Source organism: Ranitomeya imitator, chromosome 1 (assembly GCF_032444005.1).
Source record: "Ranitomeya imitator isolate aRanImi1 chromosome 1, aRanImi1.pri, whole genome shotgun sequence".
Taxonomy (NCBI): Eukaryota; Metazoa; Chordata; class Amphibia; order Anura; family Dendrobatidae; genus Ranitomeya; species Ranitomeya imitator.
Genome location: NC_091282.1, coordinates 1,187,898,012 through 1,187,915,977, shown reverse-complemented (window position 1 = coordinate 1,187,915,977; position 17,966 = coordinate 1,187,898,012). Strand labels below are relative to the sequence as shown.

The following is a 17,966-nucleotide window of genomic DNA, read 5'->3' as shown; positions in this document are numbered from 1 at the left end:
CTTCCAGCGTTCCCTCCAGCAAGACTCGGAGTGCCGCTGCTTGTGTAGACAGTCAATGTGCTGTGATCCATAAATAGGCTATCTATGAAATGCATGGGCATTCGGGGTTCTCCAAAGTGATCCGTGCTTTTCGTAGTTGTTCCCCACTTTGGTTAATAGATGAGAGTCCTGAAAGAGACACTCCCCATTATTAATGCAAGGTTGGGGTATTTATAAATGGGTTCTTCAAACCTCACAACGCCTGTAATTTTGAGCAGGACTTGTGGAGAAAGGTTGAACTTGATGAACCTAGGTCTTTTTTCAACCTATGCATGTATATGTGAATTTCTATGGAATGCATCCGTCTTGGGTTGATGAATAAAACATTTGTGGGGGAAATGGTTCCTTTCATTTTCTTGCCATGTTATTTGCAAATGAAGAAGAATCTAACGGTACACATTACTGCACAACTGTCCTGTGGAAGGGGCTTAGTTTCTGTCTTACAAAGCAGTTTATTGAATTGCTGTAACACGAGATGAGGGATCAGGGTGACACGAGTTACTTCTAGTGAGAAGCACTGGACAACGAATTCACGTTGGACAAACCACGACTGTAAATGCTGCAAAGAACGTCAGGTGAAAATAGATATTGATGATATAGATTGGTGCAGTGGTATCATCATGGTCTGCAGATGTCCTTCATGTGCACCGTGGAGACTATTGGATTACGGACATCAATATGCAGATGTACAAGTGCTGTGTTTGGAAGGAGTGGCAGACCATAATGTGTCATTTTTCACACCAGAAATTCACCTGATAAATGTGTCGCTACTTCCACATCTGTATCTGTGTGTTTATGGTCCACGGCTCCGAATACTCAGTCACCCTAAAAACCTGGCTGTGCCACCAATCTGTCTGAATCCTCCACAGTAATTATCCCCCTCTCTTCCTCCTTGGTCAGACCTCATCTGGAATACTGTGTCCAAAAAAATATTGAAAAACGAGCAAGTTCAGAGAAGAGCTACCAGGATGGTGAGCGGACTGCAAAGTATGTCCTACGAGGAACAGTTAAAGGATCTGGGAATGTTTAGCTTGCAAAAAAGAAGACTGAGAGGAGACTTAATAGCTGTCTACAAATATCTGAAGGGCTGTCACAGTGTAGAGGGATCATCTTTATTCTTATTTGCACACGGAAACACGAGAAGCAATGGAATGAAACTGAAAGGGAGAAGACAGATTAGAAATTAGAAAAAACTTTTTGATAGGGAGGGTGATCATTGAGTGGAACAGGCTGTCACGAGAGGCGGTGAGTTCTCCTTCAATGGAAGTCTTCAAACAAAGGCTGGACAGACATCTGTCTGAGATGGTTTAGTGACTCCTTCATTGAGCAGGGGGTTGGACACGATGACCCAGTAGGTCCCTTCTAACTCTAACATTCTACGAGTTCTGTGAAACAAGGGCATAACAGTTACAGACAGTGCCACTATGACTGGGTACGGAGCTTGATCTTTATGTGCGTCATCAGATGTTCATTCTGTTAATAACAATTGGGGAGCAGAGAGCCACTGGATCCCTGCACCGCAATTCCAACCAACCGATCTATCAGAGGTTAGCAGCAGGGAAAGTCAGTGGTCTCATCCTGATGTAGTTGTATTATTTTGTCACCACTCTGCATATTGGTAAGATATGATTAGGTGTGGCGGTATTATTTGTCTCTTGCATGTGATATTATTGGTAACACTGGTCTCGGTATTGTGGACTTGGTTCAGTGACAGTATCGTGATAACATTTGTTATTTGGTAACTGTATATCGGTATTATTTAGAAGAATTACTTAGATAATTATTTTATTTTGGCACTTTCTGTGAGATTTACGGTACATAGTTTATCTGTATTATTATTTTTTTTTATGGTGGTGAAACAAATATGTCTTGTTTGGCTCTGTGGCAGCCTTCTGGTCCAATTTTTGCCCTGGGACCCACAGATAGCTATTTAAACTCTAGAAAAATACATTTGAGATAGATCGAGTCATAGACATGAGATAGGAAAAAAGGCTTGGACTGGCCCACAGGAGAACAGGAGGATCCTCCGGTGGGCCCCTGTGCAAGAGTGGGACACAACCCTCTAATATGGGCTGTATTTGGCACAATACACTTGAATTCACTATGTACAGACAAAAGGAGAATCTTATTCATTTAATAACCTACCCAGTTCATTGTTAGTCGGGGCCTTGGTCCTTCTCTGCCAATTTTCACACATATGTCATTAGACACATGGTAAGAATTTAATTATAGAGGTTAGGACCGTCCCAAATAGGGTCACCTTGACGTGGTGTGATGGCCTTTACTTTTTTAATCAAAAATATATTAGCCAAGTACCCTATATTATTTTCATGCACTGTTACTATTTATTTATTTATTTACTGCAGGGGATCTGCTCATTTTGGTTTTCTCTTGAGGGTACCGTCACACACTGCCATTTCGATCGCTACGACGGTACGATTCGTGACGTTCCAGCGATATCGTTACGATATCGCTGTGTCTGACACGCAGCAGCGATCAGGGATCCTGCTGAGAATCGTACGTCGTAGCAGATCGTTTAGAACTTTCTTTCGTCGCTGGATCTCCCGCTGGCATCGCTAGATCGGTGTGTGTGACACCGATCGAGCGATGCGATCTAGCGATGCGTTCGCTTGTAACCAGGGTAAACATCGGGTTACTAAGCGCAGGGCCGCGCTTAGTAACCCGATGTTTACCCTGGTTACAAGCGTAAAACTAAAAAAAAAAAACAGCACATACTTACATTCTGGTGTCCGTCAGGTCCCTTGCCGTCTGCTTCCCGCACTGTGACTGCCGGCCGTAAAGTGAAAGCAGAGCACAGTGGTGACGTGTGCTTTCACTTTCACTTTACGGCCGGCAGTCACTGAGTGCAAGAAGCAGAGACGGCAAGGGACCTGACGGACACCAGAATGTAAGTATGTGCTGTTTGTTTTTTTTTAAGCTGGTAACCAGGGTAAACATCGGGTTACTAAGCGCGGTCCTGCGCTTAGTAACCCGATGTTTACCCTGGTTACCCGGGGACCTCGGCATCGTTGGTCGCTGGAGAGCTGTCTGTGTGACAGCTCCCCAGCGACCACACTACGATTTACCTACGATCACGGCCAGGTCATATCGCTGGTCGTGATCGTAGGTAAATCGTATAGTGTGACGGTACCCTGAGTTTTACCAGTTCATTGTTATATAAATTTGTGATTGAGGATAATGTCAAATTTGCATGTAGTTGGAAAGTGGGAAAGTTGGAAAGTGGGGCCCTAACTTTGGTTACTGGTGGGCCCTTGGCTCCTCAGTCCACTGTTAAGGTAAATAACAAACAAATAGATTCATATGGTGGCATGTAAAAGTTTGAAATGATGTCTAAAAGGCCTAAAGTTAAAGATTTGAATTTTAGGCAAAAAAAATTGTCAATTTTTTTTTCATTTTAACAATTAACAAAAAGGAAAATGGTGCAATGCAAAAGTTTGGGCACCCTTGGAGATTTGTGTGCTCGGATAACTTTGATAAAGGTTTCAGACACTAATTAGCCTGTTAGGATTATGTCTTGTTAACTATCATCGTTAGGAAAGGCCAGGTGATGCCAATTTTCCCAGCTTTATAAAAACCCAGCCTCCTCTAACTCTGTGCCAAAAAACAGCAGCCATGGGTTCTTCTAAGCAGCTGCCTAGCACTCTGAAAATGAAAAAGTTGGAGGCCCACAAAGCAGGAGAAGGCTATCAGAAGATAGCGTAATGTTTTCAAGTTGCCCTTTCCTCAGTTCGAAATGTAACTAAGAAATGGCAGTTAACAGGAATAGTGGAGGTCAAGATAAGATCTGGAAGACCAAGCAAAATTTCAGTGAGAGCTGCTCGTATGATTGCTAGAGAGCAGACTCTATAATTGTGGTACATTGTTCTGCTGTACAATGACACCTGCACAAATATGGCCTTCATGGAAGGGTCAACAGAAGAAAACCTCTCCTGCGTCCTCACCATAAAATTCAGCATCAGAAGTATGCAAAAGAGCATCTAAACAAGCCTCATGAATTTTGGAAACAAGTCCTGTGGACCGATGACGTTAAAATAGAACTCTCTGGCCACAATGATCAAAGGTATGTGTGGAGAAAAAAGGGCTCAGAATTTTAGGAAAAAAAACATCCCGCCAACCATTAAGCATGAGGGTGGATAAATCATGCTTTGGGGTTGTGCTGCAGTCAATGGCACGGTGAACATTTCACGGGCAGAGGGAAGAATGGATTCAATTAAATTTCAACAAATTCTTGATGCAAACATAACACCATCTGTAAAAAGGCTGAAGTTGAAAGAAGATGGCTCCTACAAATGGATAATGATCCTAAATAGTGATGAGTGGACGTGCTTAGATAGATAGATACATAGATTGATAGATAGATAGACAATAGACCAATGAAAAGCACATATATATGACTGTGCTTAGCAACAGTCTGTGGGTTTCTCCCATGTTCAGCGGTCTTGTCTTGATCTTCCACTTCACTTCTTGCATTTTCTCTTCCATCTGATCATGTCACTAACATCAGACTGTTACTCACTCATCAGGACAGTCATCCCGCTGCGCTCAGACTGGTGATGCATGCTGGGTGCGAATGTGCGGCTTAATAACATCTTGAAGGTGATGAATTACCTGTTTGTGGCTGGATATACCACCAGTCCAATAAAGTCCAATTATATGAGTGTTTCACTTACAGCTTTCCTAAAATATTCAAATAGATAACTTCTGATAAAAGATAAAGACTTATATTGTTATCAGCAGAGTACAGGCCACTGTTTTACTGTGGTCGATATTCTGACCATATGGAGTGAAGCACATTGCGAGGCATGGAGTCTTTACCTACAAGGGATTTGATTTCCCCTGTTATATTTCCGAATCTCATAATTTTCTCTACTCTTCTTTTTCCCTTCCCTCATTTTTTTAGAGATTGCAGTTAAGAAGCAGCTGCACATAGGTCTCCAGAATGGAGAGAGAGGAAAGTATTCGAAGTCTCAGGGAGGGCAGAGAAAAAAACTATAGAAAAGAAATAAAGAACAAGAAAAGGAAATAAATACAGTATTGGAGTTGTGCTCATTTTTTTAGCTAATGAAGGCAGCAGCTCTTTGGATATGCACAGCCTATATTACTGGGAGAGAAAGTCCCACAAGAGACATATCTGAAACTAAGATCAGGTTGCAAACTGCATATTGGAGGGTCTGATAATGAATGAATATTGCAAATTGAAACTGCATTCTCAATTTTATTAACTAAGTTAATCACTAATAAATGTAAAAATCATTTTCCCACGTCAAAGGTGTTCATAGCCAAAGGAAACCTGTCAATTGATCAATGTTGCCCAAATCACAGGTAATGTAATTTGGGACAGACCTGTCAATCACCAGGAGTGAAGCGGGGAGAAGGCGGCTGAGGGCGATGCTGTATAAGTCTCATCTATTTCTATGGTCCCTAGTTGCATCTGTAAACTATATATTTCCTCCAGTCTGCAGTTGTGCAGCACACTTCTGCTTCATGTTATACCTGTTTCTGGCAGAATTGATCAACTGATTAATGGTTCCCATTAACTATGGAAATCAGGTGCAATGCCATTTCATCAAACTCCATCCAGAGGAAAAACTTGGATAAATTTTTATTAAATTAATTACATTATTAAATTACTATTACATGGTAACCATATGGACATAAAGGGGTATTATATGGATATCTTTGGGCACTACAGTATATACAAGCAGTATGCAGGGTCTAAAAAAAGCAAGGAATCTACCTTCAGGTTTTTGTAACCCCATCTGAGAGCAGCATGATGTTGGGACACAGACCCTGATTCCAGCGATGTGTCACTTACTGGGCTGCTTGCTGTCGTTTTGATAAAATAACTTTTATCAGCAGGAAATTATCACTAGAGGACTAGTAAACCTACAACTAAAGCAAGCAGCGCAGTCAGTTACACATCACTGGAATCAGGGTCTCTGTCCCTACATTATGTTGCTCTCAGGTGAAGTGGTAAAAACTTGGTGACAGATACCCTTTAATAGGAATCACAGGCCAAGTACCATGAATCAGAGACAAGCTCCCTCATTACATCTTTTGCTTGAAAGGTCTGCAATGTTTGAGATAAAACAGAGTGTGAGCAAAGGCTCGGTATGAGGAGACTGAGAAAACTAGTCACTTGGGAGGAGCCCCATTGCCTTGCCCCGCCCAGTTCTGCCTGATTGACAGATCTTTCCCTATGTGAGTACAGAGAACTGTTAATGTCACTGAACGGGGCGAACAGAAGCCGCCACCAGGACTAGTCTTCTTAGTCTCCTCATTTTCTCCTTGGTAGAATAGATTTATGAATTAAACTTCTATAAGTTCTTGTTAATATTAACAGCCTTCCACATTGCTCAAAATTCTGCTCCATTTTACAGTATGATCAATGTATCCATGACCAAGTCGGTTGTGCACTCGCTGGTTATACATGTACATGTAACTGTGATTGTGAACATAAAACCCTTTCTCCTAAGAAAACACAACATGGGGAAAGGACAGATTGCGACCACTCCACATCCATGCATTTCTACGTGTGGACATCACTCTCTATCTCACGCACAATGTCAGGATTCTCCTCAATTGACAGGTCAATCACGTGGTCATGTGAGTATGTGATTTGCCAGCCATGTGCCAACTAGACTCTTATTCGTTACTATCAACAGAACATTGCCTTGTTGGCCAGTAGACAGACCGTCGGCTCGATCTGGGAATTGAGGGGAATCCTGACAGTGTGCCTAGTTAGTGCACAGTGTCAGGATTCACCAATTTGCAGAAATGTAGTTTTTGCCTGGAAAACCCTTTCAATGAGTGAAGAAGAGCACTCTGCCTCTAGCACAGCAGGAAATCACAGCATATGCCGAAGTGTTCTACTCGGGGAGAAAAGAGCAAGTTGCACCAGGGTTTATCAAGCAAGGGCTTATCTCCTGGGAGAATTATAGAATGTCAGAGTTGGAAGGGACCTCCAGTGTCATCGTGTCCAACCCCCTGCTCAACGCAGGACTCACTAAACCATCTCAGACAGATGTCTGTCCAGCCTCTGTTTGAAGACTTCCATTGAAGGAGAACTCACCACTTCTCGTCGCAGCCTGTTCCACTCATTGATCACCCTCACTGTCAAAAAGTTATTTCTAATATCTAATCTGTATCTTCTCCCTTTCAGTTTCATTCCATTACTTCTCATGTTTCCATGTGCAAATGAGAATAATAATGATCCCTCTACACTGTGACAGCCCTTCAGATATTTGTAGACAGCTATTAAGTCTCCTCTTAGCCTTCTAAGGTGGCTTCAGAAGAAAGGGGTCAGTGCTTAAACTCAAAATGTCTGATCCTTCTCCATCCCGACAGATGACGTTAGAAACCCCTCTAAGGCGCAGAGCTGGGCAAACTCCCTCTCTGTTGCTTATTAACTCCCAATTTGAAGCCCCAGAAAAAGCCGCATGGCGCCATCACTTCACAATGTAAGCCAATAAATGAGAATTATAGAATAAAAAAGACTTTATAGACGTTCTACTAGGCACTGCTCCTGATAGCCAGTTTCCTACTCCACACTGATGAGGGGCAAAAACCCCGAAACAGCTGTCTGTGGATGGATACCATGCTTGGCATAGGTGGTTTTCCTTTATTGGATGTTTTCCTTTATTGGATGCTGCCCTTCCCGTGGTTGTTCCTTCCCGGGGAAAGGCCTGGCTATTCACTGCCTGCGTTGAGAAACACGTGATGGTGTCTCCGCAGCTCCTCTACATGCATTTACCTGGGCCTGGTGTCCTCGCCTGTGCCTCGCTCTCCTTCACTCTCACTGAAAGATGTCCTTTCCCTTTGTATGTCTCTTTCTCCAGGGGCTGTAGTACTTTAGACTACACGGTCCCTTCAGACCTTCTGACACTCTATGTCCGTCCGCTCTCTTCTGTCTCTCGGACAATCTGATCTCTCTTTGCCTCCAAACCACAATATATATATGGGGGAGTCACCTAGGAATAGGATCAGAGCTCCCCCTTGTGGCCTGGAGTTTGAACATGTTGTGTGTATGGTGGTTACCTGATAAAAAGATATCCTTCATCGCTTCCAAGCGTAACATCACTCTCCCTGTGAGGAAAGCAATGCTACAGTGACGACCAGGACCCTGGAGCGCCACAGATGCAAAAGGAGCCCCGACCAAGTACTGAGGGCATTTACTGATCACACATTTCAGTAGGACAACATTTCAGATTTTAAAATCATTTTTTCAAGCTGGTGTAATAAAGTATTCTAATTTACTGAGATAATGACTTTTGGGTTATCATTGGCTGTAAGCCATAATCATCAACATTAACAGAAATAAACACGTGAAATAGAGCACTCTGTAATGACTCTATAGAATATACGAGTTTCACTTTTTGAATTGAAGAACTGAAATAAATCAACTTTTTGATGATATTCTAATTTTGTGAGAAGCACCTGTGTTTTCTCAGGGAACCTAACTCAATTAATGTAGTAAGGATTATTTAATTTATACCACTAGGTGGCGCTGTATTTTTTGTACAGAATGTATGCAAGTACTAGATTGAAATTGCTTGCGCTCTGTTCACTATATGGACACGAAGGGTAACGTTTCACCTTGCGGAGCATGACATATCATGCCTGCCCATGCTAAGGTGAGGAGACTTTTAAGCCTTGCAATGCTCCTCTGGGAAAATTAAATATGCAAATTGGCTCTTCAGAGAGGAAGAAGATTAGAGCTCTAGTGTCACCTATAGGAAGTAGGCTCGTTAAAGGGTCGATATTACCTTTTAGGATCGCTACTTCCAATAGGTGGCGCTAGAGTTCTAGTCCTCTTCCTCTCTGAAGAGACAATTTGCATATTTGGATACAGCACACCGTGTGGTTATCTGTGGTATTGCAAGTAAAACTGATCAGTAATATATGAGCTAAGCAAATTGAGAAACTAATAAAAGTCATCAATGACAATAAAAGTGACAAATGATGCTGCATCTGAATATGGTATACATATGTTAACTAAGAAAAGCTTTCTGCATTGCAATCTACCATAAATAAGGTTTACAGTGACATCTTCGGATATTGACTCTGGTTATCCCTTTAGTAATTCGTATAGTGCTAAGGTTTATGGTAAATGTGCATAGGAGGTTAAAAAAAGAAAGCAGCAATGTTTTCCTATTCCTGGGATTCTAAGCAAATCCCCAGGAAATAATTACAGGGAGATTATAATGGCGTGTAATCCAAAGATCTTCCCTCCAGCAAGTGGGCCGTATTATTGCATACCATTAAAGGGGTTGTTGTCTCTTTACAGAAAACGTTCCCCTATATGCAAAGGTTGTAAAAAAAAAAAAAAAATAACAATTATGGTAGAGCTGCATCGCAACGGCAGAGATCTGGGAATGAAATGCACATATAGGAAAAGTTTTCCCTTTAAATAGGCGTACTAATAATGCCATACAAGAAAGTGCCAAATATGCAAGACGGTCAATCTTTCATAACTCAACCAAGGAAAAAAGATCTCAAGTGATCCGGAGATCTCTCTTCCAGACAGGAGCTTGTATTATTGCCCAGGTCTAAAAAGCAGTTGGATCCTTTTAAAGGGGTATTCTAGTCTCCAAAATCCTATCCCTTTATGTAATAGGTGTAATAATAATATTAGCAAATACCTCCAATTTTAAATGTAGTATAGTTTTTCTGATTCGTTATGTCTTTTCTCATGTGCAGGCATTGCAGGACCTTAGGTATCCATGGTTATGACCACTAGCAATCAGTTAACTGTCACTTTATCAGTGGACGTAACCATGGATACCTAAGGTCCTGTAATGCCTGCACTTGAGGAAAGACATAGCGAATCAGAAAAACTATACTACATTTCTAATTGGCGTTATTGGCTAATATTATTATTACTATTATTATTACACCTACTACATATTGGGATAGGATCTTGGAGATGGGAATACCCCTTTAAGTCTTGTAGTACTTAAAGGGGTTGTCCATTCACACCATCCTGAAGACCTATCCATTATACTGGAGCCGTTCTGCAGTATTCACCTCTGCATATTGAAAGGTTCTATGTTTACAACTGATCGGTGGGGGTGCCGGGTGTCAGACCCCCATAGATCTCATATTGATGACCAATCCTATGGCTAGGTCATAAACGGGCCATCAATATGGTGTTGGTGTTTTATACAGACTATTGTAGCCATATTTCTTATGCACTTTATGGCAGGAGTTATCGCAGTATATCCCCCCAGCAGTACGTTACTATTTGCTCTTTTTTGCACATGTAATCTTGAGGCATTTGTTTCATTACTTATTTAACAGCTTGCCGACTAATGGAGTGGACCTAGTACTATAGCGCTGCGCTCCTGTATATTTGTGTTATAGGCATTTGTGCTTTTTAATTATTTTTAAATGTTTGACTTGTTTGTTAATCAATTATTTACATATATTTTTGTCTTTACATACTTCTTTTTTTTTTACATACATACTGAAGAAGATTGTGCCACATCTACTGCTGACATTTAGAAACATTTAGCACAAAAACGGCGGCATCAGATACGGTGCTCTGGTGGCTGAATTATCTTACTATGGCCAAAGCCTCCCTGCAGGGCTCAGGTACCTCTGTGTTCTGCAGATTGTCACTGGCGATAAGCGACTCTGCTTGGATCAGGTGTTATCTGAGCATGCTCGGGTGCTAACTGAGTGTCTTCGGCATGCTCGAAAAATATGTTCGAGTCCCCGCGGCTGCGTGTCTCATGGCTGTTTGACAGCCGAAACACATGAAAGGATTGCCTAACAAACAGGAAATCCCTGTCAAACAGCCGCGAGACATGCAGCCGCAAAATATTTTTCAAGCACGCCGAAGACACTCGATTAGCACCCGAGCATGCTCAGATAACACCATATCCGAGCACGTTCACTCATCACTAATTGTTACGTTAAAAACTGAATCTCACTGGAAAAGTCTTGACTGATCTTCCTGCATAGCAGCTTGTAATCTCAAGTATAAGTTTAAAGGGGTTGTCCTGGCTTGGGGCTCAAGTCTACAGTCACTCTATGTAACTGCAGACTTATAAATCCTCACAGTGAGCACTATGCGCTCTGTTAGTGCCGGCACCGAGAGCGGGTGGTCATGTGACCACAACTATCCAATTCGCATACATGCGGTCACATGCCAACTAGACGTGCACAGCCTTGCTCAATACAAGTGAATTGAGTGAGGACAGACACGTCTAGTCGGAATGTGGCCGGAAGTATGAAAATAGCATACTTATGGTCACTAGAGAATCCTGACAGCACGCACATTGCACGCTGTGAGGATTCATAGGTCTGCAGTCCCGTAAACCTGAACCACAAGCTTGGACTTTAAGGCTGTAATGGTGTAGACCTCTCGGACTGCTAGATACCTCACAGCTCTACGAAGGTACGAAGAGCTAGTCCAATATTAACATGATATAATCCATAATATTCTCTTTACATAAAATCAGCCAAAAAAAGTAAAAACGTGAAAGTAAATTGTCCTGGTGCCATATTATTTTATTACCTGTATAGGTGATTAGAGGATCGGGAGATTGACAAGTACAAAGAATGACCTACTGACGAAGAGGATCGACGTAAATGAATACTCTGTGTGTTCATTGTCGTGGAACGTGTTGGTGCTATATAAAAGATACAGTGAAATTTATGGAATATGAGGAAACCACCCAAAATTGCACTGAAAAGTGTCCTTCTAGATGACCAGTATGCAAGAAAGAAGTGATAAGGAGCCACTGGAAATCTGCTCTGGATAAAGAGGAGGTCTTCTCGAATGGAGCGGTTTTAAATTGCATGATCTTACCATATGTTTTAGCGCTTCCTGAGTTATAGGAGTAAATTACAAGTCAACTGATATCAACCATATTCATTTCTGGAAAGACAGCACCGACATCAGTGCAATCTCAATACATTGCTATGGGTGTGACCTAGTGTGGGACCACCAAAGGAAATGATGTTGAGGGAGCAGCATCCAGACGTAACAAGCATATCAACTTCATAGAGGAGGGTTTCACCCAGAGGACTCCCGTCCATGAGCCGGAACCTCGAGGATCTCCCTCTCTGGCAGACACTGTGTGCCTAAGTTTTACATGGGCCATTCATTTTAAAGCCTGACATGTAATGCATTTATATAGTCAGAGGTGTCTCCCCTTTACTGGGAACTCACATCCAGAAATGGGGTCCTGAGTTCAAATCCGACCAGGAACAACATCTGCATGGAATTTGTTTGTCCTGCAAGTTTTGAGATTTCCACCAATAACTCACCGATAAATTCTTTGACTTTCTATGAAATTGTCCCTGGTCTGTGTCTGAATTAGGAAATTAGAGCTTTTATTGGGGACTAATGTGAATAGTGCCATTCTTGTACATTACTATGGAATATAGAGGCATGCTACAACAAAAATGTATTGCGACTGTCCCATAAATAATATTAATTACTTATGCACAGGATAGGTAATCAATATATGATTGAAGGGGTCCTACTGATGGGGTCCCCACACCTATCACAAGAGTGAACGTAGCGGTAGTGCTCATGTGCGACCATCACAGCCCCATTGTCGGTGGTCGCACCTTCCATCTCTGCTACATTCACTCGTGACCGGTCGAAACCCTAGTGATCATAGATGTATTGCCTATCCTGCGAAAAGGGGATACATGTTGTTTAACCCCTCATCCCCCTCCATTATAATTATAAAACCAGGGCCAACCGAAAGACCCTCCGGTACTCTGATGGGTGAGTCTGACGGTGGGTTGCTACACAACTTTCTAAGGTTCATGACAGCTTCAATCTGTCGCATGTTTTGGAATTCCGTACCGCTTGGCTAGTAAAAGAACGAAGCCGACCACTAACGTCGACAGTAATCGTTCCCATTTGGAATGGTATTTTAAACACGTGGAGAAATAGAATTATTACATCTGTATCATCGTATAGGGGATAAGGAATGGGGGGGATTGTTAGATTTTGTTTTACCATTCTCCTGGTATTATCATTGCTTCAAAGCCTCAACGCACAAATCTCTTCTCCTGCTGCAAACTGCAAGTCAGGACCGATGCTGCCCTTGAGTAGTTAAATTACACCCCTGGGGATGTTCTACCTTCTCTGAGATTGGAGTCAGGAACCTACAGATTTATTATATTTTCATCATAGCTTCATGTCTTTTTCCATGACCTGAAACGTGTCCCTCAATTACAGTTTATGGATTCAACGTCAAGAGATGGAAACATACAAAAATATTGTCCAACGTTCTACGTCCAAAATAGGTGGCGTGCCTTACACATCGGCATCTCCGATGGCCGCAGATATACCTACCCACCCATCGCGGAGTCTTATAGAAGGCCACAATGGAGCGATTCACTCTACTAATATTTCTAATTCACGTAAAGGATCATTAAGACGACATGTATCCAAGCCTTCGATGAAATCGCGCCGTAACCTGCCCAGATCTCCTCTCCTACTTAATACGATGTCTGCAGTAATTAACCCATGTAGGACTGGACGGGAAGAGATACCCTATTTCATCTGAAGCCTTCTCACCATAACGTATATTCCCCCTGGACAAGACATAGACACAATAAGACACGTATACGGCACATAAGTGGGTAAGGGATGGAGACCACACACAAGGTGGGGACGGCACAGGTAGGGAGAAGAATAAGGGATCTACCTTCAGTCACATAGTTGTGGTCCCGAAGAAAGCTGTGGTTAATTTTCCGTGTGTCTACGTCCTCGCCCATGGATTACTCAGCATGCCTATCCGCAGTGGACTACCGATGGAATCACCAGAGGTCGTCACAAGAGCAACATCCATACTGCCACAAGCTAGCAGAGGAAGGGAGCACAGTCTGCCACCGAGCCCAGCATCAGCATCATCTTGAGAGCCATGCAAGACAGAACAGGGCACAATACACCGCTGGCTCGTTGGCTCGCAGGGTGTTAGTAGGATTATTAGTGGGTTTTGTCCTCCTAGGCCCTGCCCGGCTGCGGTTGCTGGTGCCAACCCCAATGCTAAATGAGGCCACTGCAGCAAAATAGCATTGAGGAGATAAGAAAACAGTGTGTGACTTGCTGTTTGGAGCTGATCTGCTACTGCTGTCATCTGCTTCTGCTGCATCACAGCTTGCCCCTCCCCAGCAGCTTGTTCTAGCCCAACCACACCATCAGATCTGTGGCTGCATGTGCTGCCAGAGAGCCAGGAGGAAAATGTCACTGCAGGCAAGGCATGCTGGCTGCATGGGGATACACAACACCGCAGGGGTGCATTGTACGCGGAGGGTGCAGGGGGGTCCGTCAGACCCTGTCCTCTCCGCAGAGCTAGGTTTTTATCATTTCATTTGTATCGCCAAGTTCTATACGCGCCCAGTATCAGTTCCGTTACATTATTATTTTTTTTTAATTAAAAATCAGTTTTGTATTTCGGTTCCGTTCAAATTTTTGGCTTTTGCAGGCTTTTTGTTTAACAGCACGTTCAACTTTGACGCGGAAACAAGAGTTACAAAGTCCTTCTGAGACACTCACTGAGGGACTCGCTGATAACTCGTTCTGCAGTCAGAAAAAGTCAAAGCAACACAAACTACGGAAGGCGAACGGTGTGACATTTTTAACCCCTTCACGCTGCAGACAATTTCAGTTTTTGTGTTTACGTTTTTTCCTCCCCTAACTTTTATTTTTCTGTCCATATAGTCATATGATGGGTTGTTGTTTTTTTTGCGGGACGAGTTGTACTTTTGAATTACACCATTCATTTTACCACGTAGTGTACTGGAAAATGGGAAACCATATTCCAAATGCTGTGAAATTGTGAAAAAAAACAACATTTGGGTTGTGTCACCATTTTCCGAAACCTGTAACATTTTTATTTTTCAGCTGATGGAGCTGTATGACGGCTTATTTCTTTATGAGGCAAGGCAACACTTTTATTGATACCATTTTGGAATAGATGCAACTTTTTGATTGCTTGTTGCCTTTTTTGTGAAATTGTGGAGACCAAAAAAACGTAATTTTGAGGAAATTGAATTTTATTTAGTTTAATGTGTTTACCGATTGGGTTAATTGCTTTTATATTTCGATAGATCAGACTTTTCTGAACGCATCGATAACACATATGTGTATTTTTTTATATACGGTATTTTTATTTCCAATAGCGGAAAAGTTAGGTGATTTGAAGTTTTAAGTTTTTGCATATTTTTTAAACCTTTTGTACTTTTCATTGTTTTAGTTATTCCACTTAGGGGACTTGAAGCTGCAATCGCCCGATCACTTGTGCTGTATACATCGATGCCACAGCATTGCTGCATATAGCAGAGATCACGGTCTCCTTTGTAGTCTGGCCACAGGCACCCTGCACCCTAAGAACATGCCCGTCAGCCAGTGAGATCCGCCCCTGATCCTGGATGGTGGGAAAAAGAAGAAGAAGATGCTCCAACCATGAAGGAGAGAGCTGGAACCGGACCTGTGAACAGAAAAGAACCTGGACGACAAGATGGCAAGTGGCAAGGACCCGGAGCATGGGGTGAAAGCTGAGGGCTTCTCCAGCCAACAGGATGGAAGCCACAGCGAGCCGTCAGCAGAGGTTCCGGAGTTCCTGGGAGTTGAAGTGGAGGAGCTCAGCAAACAACTCCTGCAGATGCAGTTAACCACTGTATCCAAATGGAAAGTGGCCTTGAAGGTGAAGCTGGTGGAGCAGCATTCTATCCGTCAGCCCCGGATTCCAGCGGAGGAGACAATCGACACCGGGACACCGCCACAAGCAGGTACAGTCACTGACCCTGCCCCGGTAGTTGAGGAACTCCTAGTGGGTCCGTTACCTGTATGCCACGCTGTGAACCCGGCTGGGTTCAGACCCTTCGGGACTGGGACAAGTCCTCGGGCATAAAGGGCCACCTGGGGGCTCCGCTTCAACCCACCAATCCACTGGGGGAAGTGTATGCAGAGAGAACAGTATACCGCTGGCTAAACCCTGGAACAGACTTAACCGAGTTCCAGGGGGCAGGACAAAAAGAGGATGAGAGAGTGGAAGTCCTGAGTTGGGGGGAATACCAGCAGCAGATAGCTCTTAAATAGGAGGCAGAAGATAAAGAACACCAGGCCAGGCATAAGGCATTCGATAGAAGTAATCTGCAAGCCACGGCCCAGACCCACAGGGAGAGACATGCAAACCGGGGTCCGCTGAAGCAGGGCACTGTAGTTGCTTTCAGATTTAAAGGAGGCTGGCAGTTCATAAAGGAGCCGGACCTTTTATCAGAGGTGTTCGTCAATAGAAGGGATGTAGAATCTCATCTCATGGAAGGACACCTGGATAGGGACTTGTACCCAGAGGACAGTGTAACCTACACCCAGCATTTTGGGATGGTACGCCTTGAATGTCAGGAAGTGCAAAGACCCTGCTCCTGATTCAGAGGCTACTAGGCCTAAGCCACCAGCAGTACCAATTCTATCTTGTGCCAAAGTGGTCGCTGTTATGATAAGGTAATTCAGTACCACAATGGACATAGAAGCCAGAGCACATACAGTGACCTGACAATAACCCAAAAACATAGAACGAGCTCTGAGACATGGGAACTCTGCTGACCGCAATCCCTAATCCTCTCCAACCACACTAGAAGCAGCCGTGGATTGCGCCTAACGCTCCCTATGCAACTCGGCACAGCCTGAGAAACTAGCTAGCCTGAAGATAGAAAATAAGCCTACCTTGCCTCAGAGAAATACCCCAAAGGAAAAGGCAGCCCCCACATATAATGACTGTGAGTAAGATGAAAAGACAAACGTAGAGATGAAATAGATTTAGCAAAGTGAGGCCCGACTTTCTGAACAGAGCGAGGATAGGAAAGGTAACTTTGCGGTCAACACAAAACCCTACAAAAAACCACGCAAAGGGGGCAAAAAGACCCTCCGTATCGAACTAACGGCACGGAGGTACACCCTCTGCATCCCAGAGCTTCCAGCAAGCAAGAAAAAACAAACAAGCAAGCTGGACAGAAAAAACAGCAAACAAAATAGCAAAAGCGGAACTTAGCTATGCAGAGCAGCAGGCCACAGGAACGATCCAGGAGGAAACAGGTCCAATACTAGAACATTGACTCGAGGCCAGGATCAAAGCGCTAGGTGGAGTTAAATAGAGCAGCACCTAACGACTTCACCACATCACCTGAGGAAGGAAACTCAGAAGCCGCAGTACCACTCTCCTCCACCAACAGAAGCTCACAGAGAGAATCAGCCGAAGTACCACTTGTGACCACAGGAGGGAGCTCTGCCACAGAATTCACAACAGTACCCCACCCTTGAGGAGGGGTCACCGAACCCTCACCAGAGCCCCCAGGACGACCAGGATGAGCCATATGAAAGGCACGAACAAGATCGGGAGCATGGACATCAGAGGCAAAGACCCAGGAATTATCTTCCTGAGCATAACCCTTCCACTTAACCAGATACTGGAGTTTCCGTCTTGAAACACGAGAATCCAAAATCTTCTCCACAACATACTCCAACTCCCCCTCCACCAAAACCGGGGCAGTAGGATCAACTGATGGAACCATAGGTGCCACGTATCTCCGCAACAATGACCTATGGAATACGTTATGTATGGAAAAAGAATCTGGAAGGGTCAGACAAAAAGACACAGGATTAAGAACCTCAGAAATCCTATACGGACCAATGAAACGAGGTTTAAACTTAGGAGAGGAAACCTTCATAGGAATAAGACGAGAAGATAACCAAACCAAATCCCCAACACAAAGTCGAGGACCCACACAGCGTCTGCGATTAGCGAAACGTTGAGCCTTCTCCTGGGACAAGGTCAAATTGTCCACTACATGAGTCCAAATCTGCTGCAACCTGTCCACCACTGTATCCACACCAGGACAGTCCGAAGACTCAACCTGCCCTGAAGAGAAACGAG

The 17,966-nt window shown here is 43.5% G+C and overlaps 1 protein-coding gene across 3 annotated transcripts in view; it reads right to left on the bottom strand.

The window, feature by feature from the left end:
• PPP2R2C (protein phosphatase 2 regulatory subunit Bgamma) overlaps nucleotides 1-14,312 on the bottom strand; it is a 248,379-nt gene extending 234,067 nt beyond the window's left edge. The window contains exon 1 of one of the 3 annotated variants that reach the window (XM_069744812.1): nucleotides 13,737-14,312. In XM_069744812.1, coding sequence (XP_069600913.1) covers nucleotides 13,737-13,806 — 70 coding nt within the window. In that variant the 5' untranslated portion in view covers nucleotides 13,807-14,312. The remainder of the gene's footprint in view (nucleotides 1-13,736) is intronic. The other 2 variants (XM_069744814.1, XM_069744813.1) reach the window with 2 other exon arrangements.
• Between the last annotated feature and the right edge of the window lie 3,654 nt (nucleotides 14,313-17,966).